This window comes from Bufo bufo, chromosome 7, assembly GCF_905171765.1.
Source record: "Bufo bufo chromosome 7, aBufBuf1.1, whole genome shotgun sequence".
Lineage (NCBI taxonomy): Eukaryota > Metazoa > Chordata > Amphibia > Anura > Bufonidae > Bufo > Bufo bufo.
The window spans coordinates 107851519-107871531 of NC_053395.1; the positions used below are offsets into that span (position 1 = coordinate 107851519).

The window sequence follows — 20013 nt, forward strand, 5'->3', positions numbered from 1 at the left end:
GGTCCAGACTGGTGGGCTGTGGCGCCCTCCACATTTCTTCTTCTACAGGGACTTCTCCATTGGTCCGGGTGTGCTAACTGTATCTACACAAAAGCTTCCCACCTTTCTCTCCAGAGCCAGAGTTCCGGAAGCGTGCGACGGGACCCCCTGATTCTCCTTGGTGGTAGTTTTTCCTCCTTACGTGTTTCTTCTCCTCCTTCCCAGGGTTCTACGGACGATCCAGATGGAGGACATTCCGACAAATCCTAGTTGCTCCGAGTTGACCCCGTAGCGCGTGGTATGCTGACCTCGTTCTCCTTCCTGGAGACGTCATGGCCACTCCGAGACTACCTTCTTTCACGGGGTCCGGTCTGACGTCAGCATTTCGGCGTGGCTATTGAAAACCTCCATTCTGACGTGGAGAGGGTTTTCAGCGGATGTCTTCTGCACGATGATTCAAGCCAGGATGCCTGCATCGCCCAGGGTCTATTGTGGGACCTGGAGGTCCTTCCTGGGCTTCTGTGAGTGCCGGGACACCCCCCCCCCCCCCCTCCTGTTTTTTCTCTCCCCACGGTCCTATCCTTCTATATTCAGGGTTGGACCTTGGTTTAGCCCTTAGTTCCTTGATGGGTCAGGTGTTGGCGCTTCGGTCCTGGGGCAGCTTTCAGCGTACTCTGGGTCCCCTGGTGCCCATGGGAAACTTCCTTCAAGGAGCGGCTCTTATGGTTCCTCTGTACCATCCTTACAGCCTTGGGATCTGTACGTAGTTCTCTCAGCCTTCCAGTCTTCTCCACTTGAGCCCTTGCGGGGGTTCTTACTCCAGCTCCTGTCCTGGAAGGTAGTTTTTTCTTGTGACTATCACATCCATCAGGGCAGGTGTCTTAGTTGGGGGTGCTCTCTTGCAAGATCCCCTTCCGGGTTCTTAACAGGGATACGGCAGTTCTCCGGCCATTCCTGCTTTTCCCGAAGGTGGTCTCTGGCGTTCATATCAATGAAGTAATTGTCCTTCCTTCCTTGTCCCTTTCCTTCGCACCCTGTGGAAGGGAGTTACATTATTGGACGTTGTCAGAGTTCTTCTCCTTGTTAGCAGCCTCCAGTCCCTCTCGGTGTACGGACCCCCATTTCTCTCCTGAGGGTCCTCGCTAGGGGCTGGCGGCCTCCAAAGGGCGATTGCACGTTGGATTCGGTCTGCAAGTGCTGACGCATACCGCGCCCGGAGCAGGGTTCCACCCTTGGGTGTCACGGCTCGCTCCACTGAGCGGTGGACGCTTCTTGGGCTCTGTCACGGCTCGCTCCACTGAGTTGTGGATGCTTCTTGGGCTGTGAGGCATCGCGCCTAGACTGCGCAGTTGTGTAACGCGGCTACCGGTTCTCCTTACACACATTCACAACATTTTTCCCGGTGCTTTCTTATGCATCGGCGGCCGCTGCTTAAGTCTTGAAGGCGGCAGTTTCTTAAGCTACCAGCAGGGACGCTTGCTTCCATGGGTCTGAGGTTTTTCCTTCCCCGTGGACTGCTCTTGAACGTCCCACGGTTTCCTGTGTCCCCCAATTAATATGGGCGAGAAAAGGAGATTTTTATATAACTTACCAGTAAAATCTCTTTCTCGCTCTTCATTGGGGGACACAGCACCCACCCAGTATTGTTGTCCGGGCACAGTTGTAGCTGTTGCTGGTTTGGACCCCGTTGGGTCCTTTGACATGGTTGGTTTTGCACGTGTTTTTCTCTTTGGTTTACTTGCTTCTCCTACTGCTTCTCACAAACTGAAGCTCTCTCTCCAGGCTGGAGGGGGTATAGCTGTCAGGGGAGGAGCTAACAGCTTTTACTAGTGTCAACGCCTCCTAGAGGACATGGCTATACCCACAGTTTCCTGTGTCCCCCAATGAAGAGCGAGAAAGAGATTTTACTGGTAAGTTATACAAAAATCTCCTTTTTCTTATGCTCACTAATCGACAAATGTCACTAAAGGGTTAATTATTAATATGCTACACTTTTTAATTGTATACCCTTTTATTTTTTGTTGAAAATGAGTTAAGTGTAATTTTTCTCAGGTTCCCATTAAGTGCTACAAGCGGAAAGGGAGCGGACAATACATTCACCGTGGTCACCTGTCATCATATCGAAGATTGCATCGCTACTGGACATAAAGATGGCAAAATTAGATTATGGTTAGTATTTACAGAAGACCTACAGCAGAAACATAATAGAAAAGCCAGTCAGCATAATAAACAGAAATATTAATTTTTTTTTATTTTTTTTCCTTTAACTTTGTTTAACCTCTTTAGGACACAGGGCGTACAGGTATGCCCTGATGTCCTGGTACTTAAGGACACATCCCTGTGTATTTCCGATCACCGCTGCACGGCCCCCTGGATCTCACAGGCCGTAAGCTGTATGAGTAATACACACAGTATTACTCATACAGCCAATGCATTCCAATACAGGAGTATTGGAATGCATTGTAAAGGATTAGACCCCCAAAAGTCCTAAACTGGGACAAAAAAGAAAGTGAAAAAATAAAATAAAGTTTTCCCCCCAAAAAATTAAGCTTATTGTAAAAATTAACAAAAACGTAATTTTCCCCAAATAAAGTAAAAAAATAGGGGGGGGGGGGGGGGGTAGACATATTGGGTATCGACCGGCTCTATAAACATATCACATGACCTAACCCCTCAGATGAACACCATAAAAAATAAAAACTGTGCTAAATAAAACACAAGGCTCTCAGAAAAAAACATGCCTCTCAGAATATGGAGACACTAAAACATGATTATTACATTTTTTTGTTTAAAAAATAGTGTAAAACTTACATAAATAAAAAAAGTGTACATATTGGGTATCGCCGCGTCCGTATCGACCGGCTCTATAAAAAATATCGCATAACCTAACCCCTCAGGTGAACACCATAAAAACTGCTAAATGAACAATTTTTTGTCATCACAAAAAGTATAATAGCAAGCGATCAAAAAGTCATATGCACCCCAAAATAGTGCCAATCAAACCGTCATCTCATCCCGCAAAAATCATACCGTACCCAAGATAATCGCCCAAAAACTGACTGGCTCTCAGACTATGGAAACACAAACATGATTTTTTTTTTTTGTTTCAAAAATAAAATCATTGTGTAAAACTTAAATAAAAAAAATTGGATACATATTAGGTATCGCCGCGTCCGTGACAACCTGCTCTATAAAAATATCACATGATCTAACCTGTCAGATGAATGTTGTAAATAACAAAAAAAAAAAAAAAAACTCTGCTAAAACAGCTATTTGTTACCTTGCCTCACAAAAAGTGTAATATAGAGCAACCAAAAATCATATGTACCCTGAACTAGTACCAACAAAACTTCCACCCTATCCCGTAGTTTCTAAAATGGGGTCACTTTTTTGGAGTTTCTACTCTAGGGGTGCATCAGGGGGGCTTCAAATGGGACATGGTGTCAAAAAACCAGTCCAGCAAAATCTGCCTTCCAAAAACCGTATGGCATTCCTTTCCTTCTGCTCCCTGCCGTGTGCCCGTACAGCAGTTTACGACCACATATGGGGTGTTTCTGTAAACGACAGAATCGGGCCATAAATATTGAGTTTTGTTTGGCTGTTAACCCTTGCTTTGTAACTGGAAAAAAAATATTAAAATAAAAAATCTGCCAAAAAAGTGAAATTTCGAAATTGTATCTATTTTCCATTAATTCTTGTGGAACACCTAAAGGGTTAACAACATTTGTAAAATCAGTTTTGAATACCTTGAGGGGTGTCGTTTCTAGAATGGGGTCATTTTTGGGTGGTTTCTATTATGTAAGCCACACAAAGTGACTTCAGACCTGAACTGGTCCTTTAAAAAGTGGGTTTTTGAAAATTTCTGAAAAATTTCAAGATTTGCTTCTAAACTTCTAAGTCTTGTAACATCCCCAAAAAAATAAAATGTCATTCCCAAAATGATCCAAACACAAAGTAGACATATGGGGAATGTAAAGTAAGAACTATTTTTTGTAGGTATTACTATGTATTATAGAAGTAGAGAAATTGAAACTTAAAAATTAGCACATTTGTCAAAATTTTTGGTAAATTTTTTACTCTATTTTAACAGTGTCATGAAGTACAATATGTGACTAACAATCTCAGAATGGCCTGGATAAGTCAAAGCGTTTTAAAGTTATCACCACTTAGTGACACTGGTCAGATTAGCAAAAAATGGTCTGGTCCTTAAAGGGGTATTCCCATCACTCTGTTTTATACTTACCTGCTCCCAGCACGCTGTCCACTTCCTGGTTTCGGCAGGGGGCGGGCTCCATCTTGATTGAAGTCTTCTCCCGGCCGGGTAGCGCGCTGGACTTAACGCGCACGCTGCCGCACATGCACCCTTGGTGACTTCTTCCTGGCAAGTATACTATACTGTTAGACCAACCTATAAGACAAAAACTCAAATTGGGTGTATAAAATACACTGGGGTCTAGTATAATATACTGAGCCAACCAACAAATAAAACCAATAACCCCATAGAGAATGAGAGAACACACATATAAAATATATATGTAGTTTATTAAAACACCAATTCATTAGCAATAAATATGACACAAAGGCACAAGGTAAAGGATGGTGGGACGCCCCGTGTAGCGGGACCATAAGCAAACACTCTCACATATACCCAACTAACAGGGAAAAGGGGTCACAAACCCTGGGTATAGGACCGCATAAAAATGGGAGAACTGTAAATTCGCCCAAAGTGACCTATAGACATATGTGTGCTGCATGCATGTTAAGAATCAATATGGTCACACACAGCAAACTTGTCCACCTTGAGTAACATGAATGGCCGTCAGGGAAATACAGATGACCAAGTTGTGTCACAAGTGGGGGCGAAGCAAGTATGCTATGTGTAAGCATGAAACAAAACATTAGTTACCCATGGTATGCTGGAACCCAAAGTCTGACCAGAGCTGCAGCTCTGGTCACAGACTTTGGGTTCCAGCATACCATGGGTAACTAATGTTTTGTTTCATGCATGGCTAGTTTTGTTATTTTAGTGTCATTGCTTACACATAGCATACTTGCTTCGTCCCCACTTGTGATACAACTTGGTCATCTGTATTTCCCTGATGGCCATCCATGTTACTCAAGGTGGGCAAGTTTGCTGTGTGTGACCATATTGATTCTTAACATGCATGCAGCACACATATGTTTATAGGTCACTTTTTGGGCGAATTTACAGTTCTCCCATTTTTATGCGGTCCTATACCCAGGGTTTGTGACCCCTTTTCCCTGTTCGTTGGGTATATGTGAGAGTGTTTGCTTATGGTCCCGCTACACGGGGCGTCCCACACTCCTTTACCTTGTGCCTTTGTGTCATATTTATTGCTAATGAATTGTGTCTCAATAAACTACATATATATTTTATGTGTGTTCTCTCATTCTCTATGGGGTTATTGTTTTTTTTCGTTGGTTGGCTAAGTATACTATACTGGCCAGGGAGAAATCACCATGGCGCATGCGCGGCCTCGGCGTGCGCTTTCGGGACTGCGCGCGGCCGGCAGGGAGAAAAGAAGTAGTCTGCGCAAGTGCGGCCACCGCGATTCCGGAGAAGAGCGGTGACCGTAACCAGGGGAGACGGAAGACAACTGTCAAATCCATTAACAGATTTAACAGTGATCATTAAGATGGGAATACCCCTTTAAGGTTAAAATGAGCCCGATCCCTAAGGGGTTAATCTGGGGATCCCCAATCTGGTCTATGTACTTCACATCATAGCTGTACTCAAAATGACTGTAGTTAAGTCACCTTTTTTATACTCCCGAATAGAGTTGTTGCGATACCAATTTTTTGATTCGGTTTCGATACCATGAAAAAGTATTGCGATACTCGATACCATTCGATACCACGCGAAAAAAATAAACAAAAAAAGGCACGTGCATTCCGCATTTTTAAAAAATGGCGAATCGCGCAGTTATTATTTTTATTTTTCTGTTCCGGCGTTCACCGCATAGATTTTTTAAAATATTTTAATAGTTTGGACTTTTCTGACGTGGCGATATGTAATATGTTTATTATTTTATACATTTTATATGGGAAAAGGGGGTGATTCATACTTAATATTTAGGTGTTTTTGTTTTTTTTTTCCTTTTTCTTTACACTTTTTATTCAATAACTATTTCCCCCCTTAGGGGCCAGAACCTGGGATCTTTCATCCCTTGTCCTATTCACCCTGATGGAGCTCTATCAGGGTGAATCGGACCTCACACTCTCCCTGCTGCTCTGGGCTTTGTGTACACAGCATCAGGGATGTTACCATGGCAGCCAGGGCTTCAGTAGCGTCCTGGCTGCCATGGTAACTGCTCGGAGCCCCAGGCTTACACAGCTGGGGCTCCGATCAGAAGCTGCCACTGCACCACCAATGAGGGAGAGGGGAGAGGACCCTGCGGCCACTGCCACCAATGATTTTAATAATGGGGGGTTGAGAGGGGCCGGCGCACTGTGCCACCAATGATAATTACCCCTTAATACAGGAGGCGGGTACTGGCAGATAGGCGGCAGTTAACCCCTCAGGTGCCGCACCTGAGGGGTTAACTGCCGCTGATCGCAGCTCCCTGCCAGCGGCAGGTTGCCGGCAATGCGATTCTGCTGCCGACACCCGTCTCCTGTATTATAGGTTAAAGTAGTCTTTTCCTGGGTTTAGACTAAGTATTAGGCTACACAGAGCGGCGCCCAGCGATGTCCCAGCACTCGCCATTATTTCTGGGCGCTGCTCCATTTGCCTGCTGTGCCCCATTACGGTCTCCTCTCCTGCTCCATATGCTAATTAATATCGGAGCGATGGGGAGGAGACATCAGCTTCACTAGTGGGCGTTCCTTATCCCTGGCTGTAGCGCTGTCCAATCGCAGCGCAGGAAGAAGGAACGCCCACTAGTGAAGCTGATGTCTCCTCATCGCTCCGATAGTAATCAGCATGTGGAGCAGGAGAGGAGACAGTAATGGGGCACAGCGGGCGAACGGAGCGGCGACCAGGAATAATGGTGAGTGCTGGGACATCGCTGGGTGCCGCTCTGTGTAGGAAAAGTACTATCATTGGTGGCGCAGTGCGCCCACCCCTCCTCTGCCCCTCTCTTCTCATTGGTGGCAGCAGCACAGGGGGGAGGGAGAGACTGCTTCCTTCTCCCCTGTGCTGCTGAGGGAACATGAGCGCGCTGAGAGAAGCAGAAGCGCAGCCCAGTATCGGAAAAAATGGAAATCCCAGTATCGATACGATACCGGGACAAAAGTATCGATTGGGTATCGAAATTTCGATGCCTGCAACAACCCTACTCCCGAAAGATAGTGTGTTTTTACTCATCCTTTTGATGGTCAGCACTATCCACTAATATTAGATAGCACCATAGAAGTTCTACTAACTTGGCAAAACATTAGCTACATTTCTTACAGTGGGAAGTGGTCATTGTAATCCTGCAACCATACACTGCATAGTCCTTTGTTTTTGTTTTCTTAAAAGATGTGGGAGAAATGAATTCCAGACAATGTATTGGGTTTCCACAAAGAAAAATCAAATCCAGCTTCCCATAAAGCTTTTTCTCGTACTTTTATCCATTGGGGGACACAGACCATGGGTATAGCTTAAAGGTATTAGTAGGAGGGACACTATGCAATACAAAAGAGCTCCTCCTCCTCGGGCTATACCCCCCGACTCCACCAGGAGGAACTCAGTCTTTGCTTAGTGTCCGGTGAAGGAGGTTGACATGCTACACTACCTCTACTCCGGTTTGTTATTTTCTTTCTAGATGGGGACACAGGTCGGCATGGCGCCTTCCTGGTCCCTCATGTAGTGTTTGGACGTTGCCAGGCTGCCTCCATTATCCCCCCGAGAAGGCAAGTGGATCCGGGCTCGACCTGTTCGCTCCGGCATTCCACCAGCTCCTGGGTCACCTGCTGCCACCCTCCGCCAGAGCACTGCACTCCTGGGCAAGGAGTCAGAAGTCTGAAGAGGTGCATCCCTGCTGGTCCTGGAGTCGAGGGAGAAGATCTGCAGGAGCAGATAAGTATGAAGCTGCAAGGCAGCCATGTCCTCTGTGTCTCCCCCCCCCCCCCCCCCTCTGCACTAAAGACCTATGGGCCTCCTGGGTGAAGGGGATCTGGGTGTCATTGCTTGTTCTGTCTGGGGTGCAAGGGTCTGGAGGCACTTAGCTGGGCAGGCGTCTCTTGACGCTCCTGCTCCTTAAGGCTTTCTTTGGCAGCATATCATTTTCTATGAAGCGGCTACACTCTGCAGGCAGCGCACTTCCCCCTCCGGTCTCCGCTCTCTCTGGGCCTTACAAGGTACTCCCCCGCCTCGCCGAGGGCGCCGGGGGCCATTTTATTCATCTTCTTTAAACAGACAGCGGAGCGCATTTTCGCGCTCCTATGACGCGACCGGGGGCGGAGCCTAATCGCGACCAGAAGCGGAGCCTACTCGGCGCTTTAAAAAAGGCTCCTTGCTGCTGCGGCAGGGGGTGGAGCCTAATCGGCGCTCCGGCTTCTTCCTGCTGCTGCTGAGAGGCTTCTCTCACTGAACGGCTGCTCCTCTCTGGGTTTGTGCTTGCGCTGTTACCTGAGCGGTAGGACTTTTTTTCATCACTCTTTGTGAGGGATCATCATGCCTAAGTCCGTTAGACCTCTTCTCAGACCCCCACTTTCGGTCAGGTACCTGTGCCTCCTGCCCTGCTCCTGGACAGAATCGCCCTTCTCCCCCTTCTCTTGCCCAGTCCAGCCCCCCCCCCCGGTCACTGCAGAGTCTGCGGCTCCCGCTTGGGCATCTGCCATGTCCTGCGCGGCCGCTGATTTATGTATTTTATGGAACGTATGTCCGTTTCCAATTCTGCGGCGACAACCACTCCGTCCCCTCACAGTGGTTTCCGCAGAGGACGCCTGACTACTAATAGGCAGCGTGAGCAACAGCATCCCTCCTCGGATGACTCCGCTTCTCCCCCTCGGCTAGAGGCTTGCTCAGACTCCTCTTCCCTCCCCCCCAGGGAGTGCAGGTCTGAAGGGGAATTGGACGAGGTCACTGAGAGAGACCTTCCGCCAAAGCTCTCCGTGGCTGATCTAGTAGCGGCTGTCCGTGACGCCTTTAATCTCCAAGGGGATTCTGCTCCTTCCACTAGGAGAGTTCGCCCCTTTTTCCTCCCAAAAAACCGGAGGCTGCTGTCTTTCCGGTCCATGAGGACGGCTCGGACGAGCCATGTCCTTTTTGGATTATAGGGCATTTGCAAATCCTGTGATTTTTCAAATCCTGTTTTTTTCCACAGAAGACTCCCAACTACTAACGGGGAGCGTGAGCGGCAGTATCCCTCCTCGGATGACTCCGTCTCTTCCCCCCCCCCCCCCCCTCGCCTAGAGGCGCGTTCGGACGACTCTCCCCTCCCCCTTAAGGAGCGCAAGTCTGAAGGGGAATTGTCCGGCTCTGACCAGGTCATGGAGCAGGACCCCTCGCCTAAGCTCTCCACTATGTGGCTGACTTAGTGGCGACTGTCCGAGACACCTTTTATTCTCCAGATTCTCCTCCTTCCACGGGTACAGGAGTTCCCCCCTTTTTCCGTCCAGGAAGCGGAGACTACCGTGTTCCCGGTCCATGAGGGATTTTTCGCGGTCATATCCACGGCCTGGGGCCGTCCTAACAAGGTTCTCGACCACCAAGCGCATGAATACACTTTCTCCTTTCCCTGCTGACGGCAAGGAGAGGTGTCTCCTCCCCCTAAGGTGGATCCCCCGGTGGCCGGACTAGCCAATTAAACGGCCCTCCCTGTCTTAGACAGTTCCTCTTTGCAAGGACGCTGTAGACAGGCGCATAGACTATCCTTCCAGGTCCATTTTTCATTGGCAGGCGCGTACCTGCGACCTACCTTTGTCTCAGCAGGGGAAGCCAGTGCTCTCTCGGTGTGGTTGCAACGCCACCACCAAGAACTGGCGGAACTAGATGCGTCTACTGACACATTGGATTTGGTTCTCCAGATGTCTTAGGCTTCTTTGCGAAGCTTATGGGGCATTGTTTCCCTCTGGGGCATTGTTTGCCTGCATGTTAGCTATCTCTGTCATTCAGCGCAGAGAGGTCTGGTTAAAGGTGTGGGTCGTCAGACGCATCCCACCAGGCGTTCCCTCGCTAATCTCCCCCTTGGGGTTTTCTGACCTTATGGGGATCAGCTAGACCAGTTCATCTCTGCATGCCTTTTGCCTTTTCTCGTCCAAAAGGCCGTCGCCTGCTTCCTCCGCTGGAGGTATCAGGTCGTCCGCAATAAGGCCCGCCTTCAAACCAGCCTTCCTGGCGCTAGAGGGCACAGTCAGCCCGTCCTGCTGCTACTAAGCCTATCTGCATGTCCCGATCGCGGAATCCCACCCACGATTTCTGCGCTTCGCCATTGGCGGTCGACATTGTCAGTTTGTCGCCCTTCCTTTGGGTTAGCGACCACCCCTCAGGTCCTTACCAAGGTCCTGAACCGCTCATGGCGCTTCTTCGTACCAGGGACATTCCTTTGCTGCCCTATCTGGATGATATCCTGATAAAGGCCCCCTCTCTACCGCAGGCCGAGGACAGCGTCCGGATCACTGTTCAGACGGAGACTTATTGGCACTCTCCTTTTGGATAGAGAGCTAGTGTAACATGTCTCAGGCTGCCATGTGAGATATGCTGATGGTACCTGTCTCACAGATAGGACATTGGCTTGCACATACCTTGCTTATGGCATATATCTGGAACAGTTCGGCTGGCTGATAAATCTCCCAAACTCCTGCCTCTTCCCATCCCTGAAGCTCTCCTTCCTGGGGATGATTTTGGACACCTCGGCCGCCAGAGTATTCCTGTCAGCCTTCAAGTCCTCCCAGATTCGGGGGCAGTGTCGCATATGTTGCGCTCCCCGTGCCTCTCTATACGGGAATGCATGCGGGTCCTGGGTCTTATGGCAGCCTCTTTCGAGGCCGTTCCTGTTGCCCAGTTTTCACACTCCCTGTGGCAACAGGAGATCCTTTCCCTCTGGGACGAGACCTCTCGGGGTCTGGACGATAGCATCTGCTTGTCTCAGCGGGTTCGGGCAGCTCTCCCTTGGTGGCTGTCCCCGATGAACTGAGGTCGGGGAGATCTTTTCTCCCATTCTCCTGGACGATCATCACCACCGATGCCAGCCTCCTGGGTTGGGGCGGCGTTCTCCAGTCTCGCACGGTTCAGGGGGTTTGGTCGGCGGCGGAATCTCGCCTTCCGATCAACATTGGACTTCTCTCCTTGCGGGCCTCCCGATGAGGATCCAATCGGACAGTGCCTCGACTGTGGTCTACATCAACCATCACGGTGGCATCCGCGGCCGGATGGTGGTGCAGGAGTTGACGAGAATTCTGATGTGGGCGGAGTTGCACGTTCCGGTGTCGTCAGCAGTTTACATTCCAGGAGGGGGCAACTGGACAGCGGACTTTCTAGGCCGCATCAAGGTGGATCCAGGCATGTGGTCTCTGAATCCAGATGTATTAGAAGAAATCTGCCACAGATGGAGCCGTCCGGATGTGGACTTGATGGCGTCTAGGCTCAACAACAAGCTCCCGGTGTCCCTGACTCGCTCCCGGGATCCGAAGGCGTACGGGGTGGACGTGCTGGTGTCTCCATGGCAGGACTTCAGTCTCCTCTATGTCTTCCCTCCGCTCTTTCTACTACATACGCAAGATCGGGGCGGAAGGGATTCCGACCGTTCTCATCGCCCCAGAGTGGCCTCGCCCTGCGTGGTTCTCGGAGGTGGCTCGATTGTGGCGGAAGCCCCATGGCCTCTTCCCGACAGAAGGGATCTACTGTCTCAGGGCCCTCTCTTCCACCGGAATTTACGGCCTCTTCGTTTAGCGGCGTGGCTGTTGGACCCGCCATCCTGATGTAGAGGGGGTTCTCGGATTCAGTGATTAGAACCACGGTCAGTGCGAGGAAGCCGGCTTCCTCCAGGATTTACTATCGTACCTGGAAGGCCTTCCTGACTTATTGTGAGACCTCGGGGTTCCCTCCCCTTAGTTTTTCCATCCCGGTGGTGATGTCTTTTTCTTCAGTCCGGGCTTGAGATGGGACTGTCGTTGAGTTCCCTGAAAGGTCAGGTTTTGGAGCTGGCCGTCTTCTTTCAGAAGTCCATTGGTCTTATGGGTCCTGTGAAGACCTTTCTTCAGGGGGTGGCACTTTCAATTCCCCCCTTGCCTCCTTGGGATCTTAAATTGGTCCTGCGCGCTCTGCAGATGGCCCCCCTTCGAGCCTCTGAGAGGTCTCCCTGATTTTTCTCACCCGAAAGGTGGTCTTCCTTGTGGTCATAGCTTCCATCAGACAGGTGTCGGAGCTGACTGCTCTTCCGGCCAGAAGCCTTTTTTCTGGTTTTTCCCCAGGATGAGGTTGTGCTCCGTCCGGTTCCTTTCTTTTTGCCCAAGGTGGTCAGTCCCTTCCACCTTAACGGGGATCTTGTTCTGCCCTCCTTTTGCCCTTTCCCGGCGAACCACATGGAACACGCTCTACCTTCCCTGGATGTCGTACGGGCCCTGAAGTGTATCTCGCGGCTTTCGCTTCCGTCCGCCGTTCGGATTCCCTCCTTGTGATTCCCGAGAGACCTCGTGGGGGTCTGGTGGCCTCCAAGGTCTCTGTGTCGGCTATTTCCGCGGCTTATCACGCTCGTGGTAGGGTTCCCTCGGCTCGGATTACCGCTCACTCCACTAGGGCGGTGGGGGCTTCCTGGGCAAGGCGCAATCGTACCTCTGCGTCTCAGCTGTGTAAGGTGGCCACCTGGTCGTCCTTACATGCCTTTACAAAGTTCTATCAGTCATATTCACTGACTTCGGCTGATGCTGTCTTTGGCCGCAGGGTTTTGCAGGCTGTGGTTCCTGTTTGACCGTTGGACGTTCCTCCTGGCGGTGCTGTGATTTTTCTTTTTCCCACCCCATGGACTGCTTTAGGACTTCCCGTGGTCTGTATCCCCCAATGGATAAAAGTACGAGAAAAGGAGATTTTTTGTGAAACTCACCTGTAAAATCTTTTTCTCTACTTTTCCATTGGGGGACACAGCTCCCACCCATTCTGCCTTTTGCCGGAGGGGTCTTCAGTTCAGTTTCTGTTTGTGGTTGGATCTTATGGCTTGGTCCGATGATTCCATGATTTTTCTTGCTCCTTCTCCTACTGCTTGTGCAACGCCTGAGTTCCTCCTGGTGGAGTCGGGGGGTATAGCCCGAGGAGGAGGAGGAGCTCTTTTGTATTGCATAGTGTCCCACCCACTAATACCTCTAAGCTATACCCATGGTCTGTGTCCCCCAATGGAAAAGTAGAGAAAAAGATTTTACAGGTGAGTTTCACAAAAAATCTCCTTATTTCCTTGTGTTAAATGTATTGGGTTAGTTTGCAATTTTTGGTATGTGCATAAATTAAGAATTAATATATAAAATGGAAGATGCACTGTTATTATATACCATAGAATCCACTATACTGCAAGTTTTTTCTCTGCTTTTTCTTTCTCTGTGCTATGCTTATCCCATCAAAGGAGACGGTGGAGCCAGTACCATCTCTGCCTGCAGGGGAGGCCAGTGGCGTTATACTGTACTTCTGTGTTCTTGTAAATAAACTGAGAGACCTTGCAGGGCTTGTCTGAGATAATTAAAAATCTGACAACCCCTTCAATAGCTTAAAATAAACACGCAATAAAAACTTTGCTCTGAACCCGGACAACTCCTTTAACTCTTTCTGGTAGGGAAAGGGGAAAAAACAGCAATACTGTAATTTTTTTTTGTTCTAAATTTTGCAGTGTTCATTTGTTGGCATAAATAACATAAAAAGAAGAAAATATTTTTGCATTGTCGCATTTATGGACTTGTGTGAGGGCTTGATTTTTGCAGGACCACTTGTAGTTTTCATTGGTATCATTTTGGGGTAAATAACACTTTTTAAATCGCTTGTTCATTTTTTATTCGGTGGCGACTAAGAATCAATTAGCAATTCTGTTTAGATTATTTTATTTTTTTACTTTTAGAAGCAATCGCAAGGGGACTATAACAGGGAATCGTTTGTTTGCTTGTAAAATGCAATGCACCAGAGAGGCACATCCTGCTAGGTAACATTTAAGGCTGGCTTAGGGCCTACACAGCTAGTCTGTACACACGTAATCACATTTGTAGGGTGCTGATGGAAGACAGAGGGAGTCCATTCCCCCTGTCACCGCTTACATGCGGTGGGCGTCATTGCCTGTGGCATGTAAGGGATTATACAGCCTGGATCGGCACTCCTGGTCCGTGCTGTTAAGCTGTAGCACGGCTCTCATGTGAGAGGTAAGCCTCCGCTGTACGTGGGACCTGTGCAGTGCTTAGACGCGGCTGCTGTGAAAAGACGGCGGCCCAGTCCAAGACCCCTTATTGACCACCGTAAAAAGGCATATGGGTGGTCACTAAGGGGTTAAATCATGTTTTATGTTTAGCATATATTTAAAGAATTTTTAATTTCCATGTCACTATTTATATTTAAAAACCAGGAAATCCTGCAGTTTTCACTCTGGCCACTAAGCCTAATAGGCGTCACTTCTTGGTCTGTACAGATCACTTTACTGCAGTTATATATCATTCTAAACCTGCCTGTAATGATAAGGAGATATCACCTCTGTGTATAGATAAGACAGCATCCACCAGTATTGAGATGCGGCAGAGGATCTCAATACTGGAATTACACAGATCCGTTTTGATTTTGCACATCAGGGTACATCCGTTCTGTTAGGATGCGGTTGTACGAAATAAAAACTGAAAAAACGGATCCGTCACTAAATACATTGAAAGTCATTGGGGGACAGATCCGTATTTTTAGGCTCCTAAAAAATGGATCAGTCACCATGGGCTTACATTGTTTTCAGTTTTTATGGACGGACACAAAACGGAATGCTGATGGAACGGAAGACATCCTGATGCATCCTGAACGTATCTCTTTCCATTCGGAATGCATGAGGACCAAACGGAAACGTTTTTTTTCCGGTATTGAGATCCTCTGCCGGATCTCAATACCGGAAAGCAACAACGCAAGTGTGAAAGTAGCCTTATCTATTCTTTCCTTGTAAAATGAACTTTGCACAAGTCACAGAGCATGCCTAGAAAACTCCCATAGAATTAGGCAAGATGTTGGCCCTCGTAATCATGTTCAGGAAATAGAATAAAAAAATGTTTAATAAAAAAATAAAAACAGATTAGGAAAAAAAAAGCATGTTGCTATCTGGTTTTCAGCTGGCAAATTTTTTGGTGACATACTTCCTTTAATCTGGAAAAAAAATGACTTGTATATACAAGTTGGAATGCGTGCTTATTTCCTCATAGCCCTGCAATAGTGAAAGGTCACATCCTAGTATTAATGGGATTATTCTGATTATTACAGTTGAATATTGAATTTCTATGGGTGACACAGTGTCTGAAGGTGATGTGCCAGAATTTGTAATATTTCATTACTTTGCTTACAAACTTGGGTTAAAACTGCAAATGTTCCCAAACCCCTTTAAAGACTATGGGCAAGTTCGGGTTATTTTTTAATGATTGCATTTTAAGCAATTTGGGCTAAAAATCATTTTCAATTGGCCTTTATTACACATTTTTTGCAGTTTTTGTGATGCATATGATTAAAAATAGTTTCTTTGCAGACTGTCTCTCCTGAGTTCCGTCATCTGACAGCTCAAGTGAAGCCCTTCTTTTGATCTCCTTACCTCATGAATACTCATTATAGCTGAAATTTTATCAAACTGATAAGAATATGGCTTAAATGATTATCAAAGTTCATCACCCCTTTTGGCCTCAGCAACACTCCTGTGGTTTTTCAATAATTGAATTGCGTTTCACGTTCTTTTCTTTACCTGTGTAATTATCTATTAGGATGACATCTTGATCTTCTCACCAAACCTTACATCACACTGGAGGCATGTACGCACAGTCCTCCAGCGCTTGATGGAGAACAGATTTTATGCTAAGTTTGAAAAGTATGTCTCTGACCGTATCCTCTATCCTCCGGCCGACCGGCAGGGCTTCCTGAGATGGATCCTGAGAAGTTGTTTGCTGTACTCGACTTTGCACACTATCCAGTGGTTCCTGGGCTTTGCCAGTTATTACAGTGAATTCGTTCCTTATTTTTCAACCATGACCACCTCTATTTCTGCTCCTACCTTGAAAGGGGTTGAATGTTAATGAATGGTCTCCAGAGGCATAGTCTGCCTTCCAGTTGCTCAAGCAAGTCTTTTCTTCCGCAACACTTTATTATTCAGATGTCTCCAAGCAGTTATTTCTGGAGATGTACGCATTCTCTGTGGGAGCTGGAGCCGTTCTCACTCAGCAGGGTACTTTTGGCACGATGCTCATCTGCAGCTTCCTCTCGAAGGCCGCCTTTTCGGCAGAATTAAATTATTCCATTGGCCACAGCTTGTTGCTTGCAATCATATTGGCCCTTGAAGATTGGCATCCTGTCATTTTACACTGACCACAACAACTTATGTATAGTCAGCCCAACGTCTCAACCAAACCCGGTGGTCATTGTTTTTTGCTTACTTCAATTTCATTTCACTCTGTTGTCCACAAGACGGTGAATCTGATTACTGGACATTACTGCTTAAGATATAAGTCCGTCAAGTTCAACCAAGGGATGGGTGAGGATGTGTTTTTTTTTTTTTCTTTCATTTTTTTCATTTTTAGTGGAGGAGTGTTCTACACATAAGCATTGATCTTTTCTCGCCCATATTCATTGGGGGACACAGGAACCGTGGGTATATCTATGTCCTCTAGGATGCGTTGACACTAGGCAGAAGCTGTTAGCCCCTCCCCTGGCAGCTATCCCCCCTCCAGCCTGAAGAGAGAGCTTCACTTTTAGCTTAGTGTCAATAGGAGGCAAGACCTCCCTGCCTTATGCAGGGCGGCTTACTTAGCCAATTCTTTCTTTATTTTTCCTTTTTTCCTTTTAGGTTTGGGAAACAGTCACCCAGCCTCTCTGTTATCCCGGGGAGCGAGGCCGGTGTCGGAGTCCCTTACCGCTCGACCTTCCCACTGAAGCAAAAGGAGGACCAGGGCAGCCCAGCTCCCCTGCTTCCCGCCAGCCATGGGGTCACCTAGGTCCGCCAAGAAGACCCATGCCAGACTCCTGCCACTCCGATGCCAGCAGCTGAGGAAGTGACCTTGCTGGAAAAGGTGACCTTGCGGGTCCACTTAGGGAGGGTGAAGAGAAGCGGATGAAGATGAGGTGAGTACACGGGACTAGGTAAGTATGGTTAACCCTCTCCCCCCTCCCTTTCACCCTTGGCGGCATTGTTTTTAAGGTCTGTAAGGTTAATAGGCACTGGGCCCCACTTATAGTAGCCCAGGACCCCTAGGGACAGGCTCCCTCACTCCCCCCCCCCGGTGCTGATAGTCCTAGGCACATAGGGGGTTAATTCCATGTTCCCCGGCTACTAGCCAGTACCCCTCAGGACAAGCTCCCTCACTCCCTCTCGGTGCCGATGGGCTTAGGCACATAGGGGGTTCATTTCCATGTCTCCCCCCCCCCCCCCCCCCCCCGCCCCACATCGGGCGGCCGAACAGGGAGGGGAGCGGATGAATCTCCGCTCCCCGATATCCGACGCCATGATTTGCCCTTTTCGGAAGCGGGCGTCAAGTGCCGCTCCGAAATGGCTTAATGCCTGCACTGGCCGTTATCGCGGCGACTCGCGCCGTGAGGCTCTTATCGTCACGGGACCGCGTGGTGTAGATCAGCCGGGCGCCGCAAAAGGTTTCAGCCCCGTTTTTTACATGGGATTACAGGTGTCCTGAAGGGGGGGCGGTTCCCTCCAGCCCAGTGTTTTTCTCCCGGCCCACGGGGAGGGCTCCCCGGCCGGTCCTCTATCCTCCGGCCGACCGGCAGGGCTTCCTAGTCGCTGCGCATCACACTTGGACCCGGCTTCGCGGCATGCAAAGGCTGGAAAATTCCTCCCCGATATGAGTGGGGGGGCAGCGCACTGGCACGAATTCTCCCGCCTAGCCGTCCCTCACCATCAGAAAACCGCTGAGCACCACCCCTGGTCTTTTTACCCCTTCCTGGCCGGCCACTTCTGTTAGGCCAGTACAGGTTTTTGTGTGGTTTAGAGATGCAATTGCTTATATGCAGTATTTAACACCTTCCTGCCTCTTATCACCGCTGGTAGCTCAGTGGTAATGCCTTACACCATGTCCAGGGTGTCTGTGTTCAAAAACCCCTTTCAGCCTCTTAAAAAGATAAAATAAAAAAATCTAACATTAACCGTAAGGTATCAGACTGCGTCCATGCTCTTTTCAGGACACAGGAGGAGTGGCTGTTGGGTTGATAACTTTCCACCAGTGCAATACGGTAAAGGACCCCTGAAGGCTCCCAATCTGCCCTCTGGGGCTGTTTGGTTGATAATCCTTCACCTGCGCAATTCAACGGAGGACCTCTGACAGTTCCTAATCCACCCTCCTGGGTCGTTTGGTTCATAATTCTCCATCTGCGCATTCCAATGGAGGACCTCTGGAACTTCCCAAACCACCCTCCGGGGTCGCTTGGTTGATAATTCTCCACCTGCGCACTCTAATGGAGCACCTTTGCAACTTCCCAATCCATCCTCCGGGGTCGTTTGGTTGATAAGGCACCACCTGCGCAATCCGATGGATGGGCCTCTAGAAGTTCCCATTCCACCCTCCGGGTTGTTTGGTTGAGAAGTCCTCGCCTGGGCAGTCCGCAACTGCCAGGGGCGAGATTCTGAGGGGTGGACCTACGCATAATTGGGCCACAGCAGGACATCTTTTCTCTTTGAATATCTCCGCACCCCCACCCTTCCTCCCTGGGTCACACACCCTCCCTCCCAGCAGAGGGTCCGTCCGGTGGGGGGGGGGGGGAATCACTGATGTGAATCTGAAGCAATCTCCAAGATTGCGTCTACGGTAGCCAGCAGTACTTGTTGTATGCATTACCCCCTTCCTTAGGCGAAGTAATTGCACTACTACTAGATACAGTACTTGCCTTTTATACATTATCCCCTGCCATTGGTGGACTAAGTACAATAAAACAGGTTTCAGTGCCGGACGTATATTTTCCCCTTTCTGTAGGTGTCGAAATGGCATCTCTGCTGGGTTTAGTACCTGCCGTATACATTACCCTTTCCATAGGTGGTGTGATGACATTATGACTGGTTACTATGTGTGCTTACTTAGGTGCAATAATTGCACTCCCACGGGGTACAGGACTTGCCATATGAACTAGTTCCCGCCGTGGGCATTAATCCCCCTTCATAGGTGGAGTATTTTTCCTACCACTGGCTTAAGTTCTTGCCGTATGCACCACCTTCCATAGGTAGGGTAATTGCACTACCATTGGATACTGTCGCGCTATCCCTTTACATAGGCTGTGTTGCACATCACTGTGCTTCCTGTTGCATTACCCTCTTCCACAAGTGATCCACTAGCGGGGGAATGATTAAACATCTTAAGGTGCCTTGGCTTATTCCAAGTGGCACGTAGCAACAGTTGGTACCTGCGGGTGCCCGGTACTCTTCATCTAGTGGTATCTGGGTGCTGCAAGTGGATACGATGGCTATTCCACATTGCATCCTTCTTTCCTTGGTGCTGGTTTTGGGCATGATTATATCATCCTCTGCCTTCTCAGGGGTTTACCTAGCAATGGGCCTCCTCTGTTCCAGTCGGTCATGATATTGTCCGCATCAATACGTAGTGCGTACACCATTGCACATATATAATATGGTGAGTACGTTCCAGCGAGTCGAGTGTTTTCACTGACTATATTCTCTATCTACCACTCCTCCTTCTCTGGGAAGGTGGTTATGCTGGCGCTGGTTTAGCTACTACAGCTTGTTCTCCTCCACGGGTGCAGCTTTTACGCTAATGTTCGTAGTCGCTGCAGTGGGGCGTCCCCCTCTGGTAGGGGTCCTACCCTGGCGCTAGCTTTGGCAGTTGCTCCTGTTCAGCGCCCTTCCAGGTAGAGTTTTATGGTAGCTCTACTTCACTGGAGTGGTATGGTACATGGCTTCTATGGGACAGTCTCAGCCTCCCCCTCAGTTTTGTGCT

The 20013-nt window shown here is 48.7% G+C and overlaps 1 protein-coding gene across 1 annotated transcript in view; it reads left to right on the forward strand.

Annotated features, from left to right (window-relative positions):
• The window catches only part of WDR75 (WD repeat domain 75), a 343006-nt gene that overhangs the window by 54097 nt on the left and 268896 nt on the right, over nt 1-20013 (forward strand). The window contains exon 7 of the mRNA XM_040441253.1: nt 2032-2148. Coding sequence (XP_040297187.1) covers nt 2032-2148 — 117 coding nt within the window. The remainder of the gene's footprint in view (nt 1-2031; nt 2149-20013) is intronic.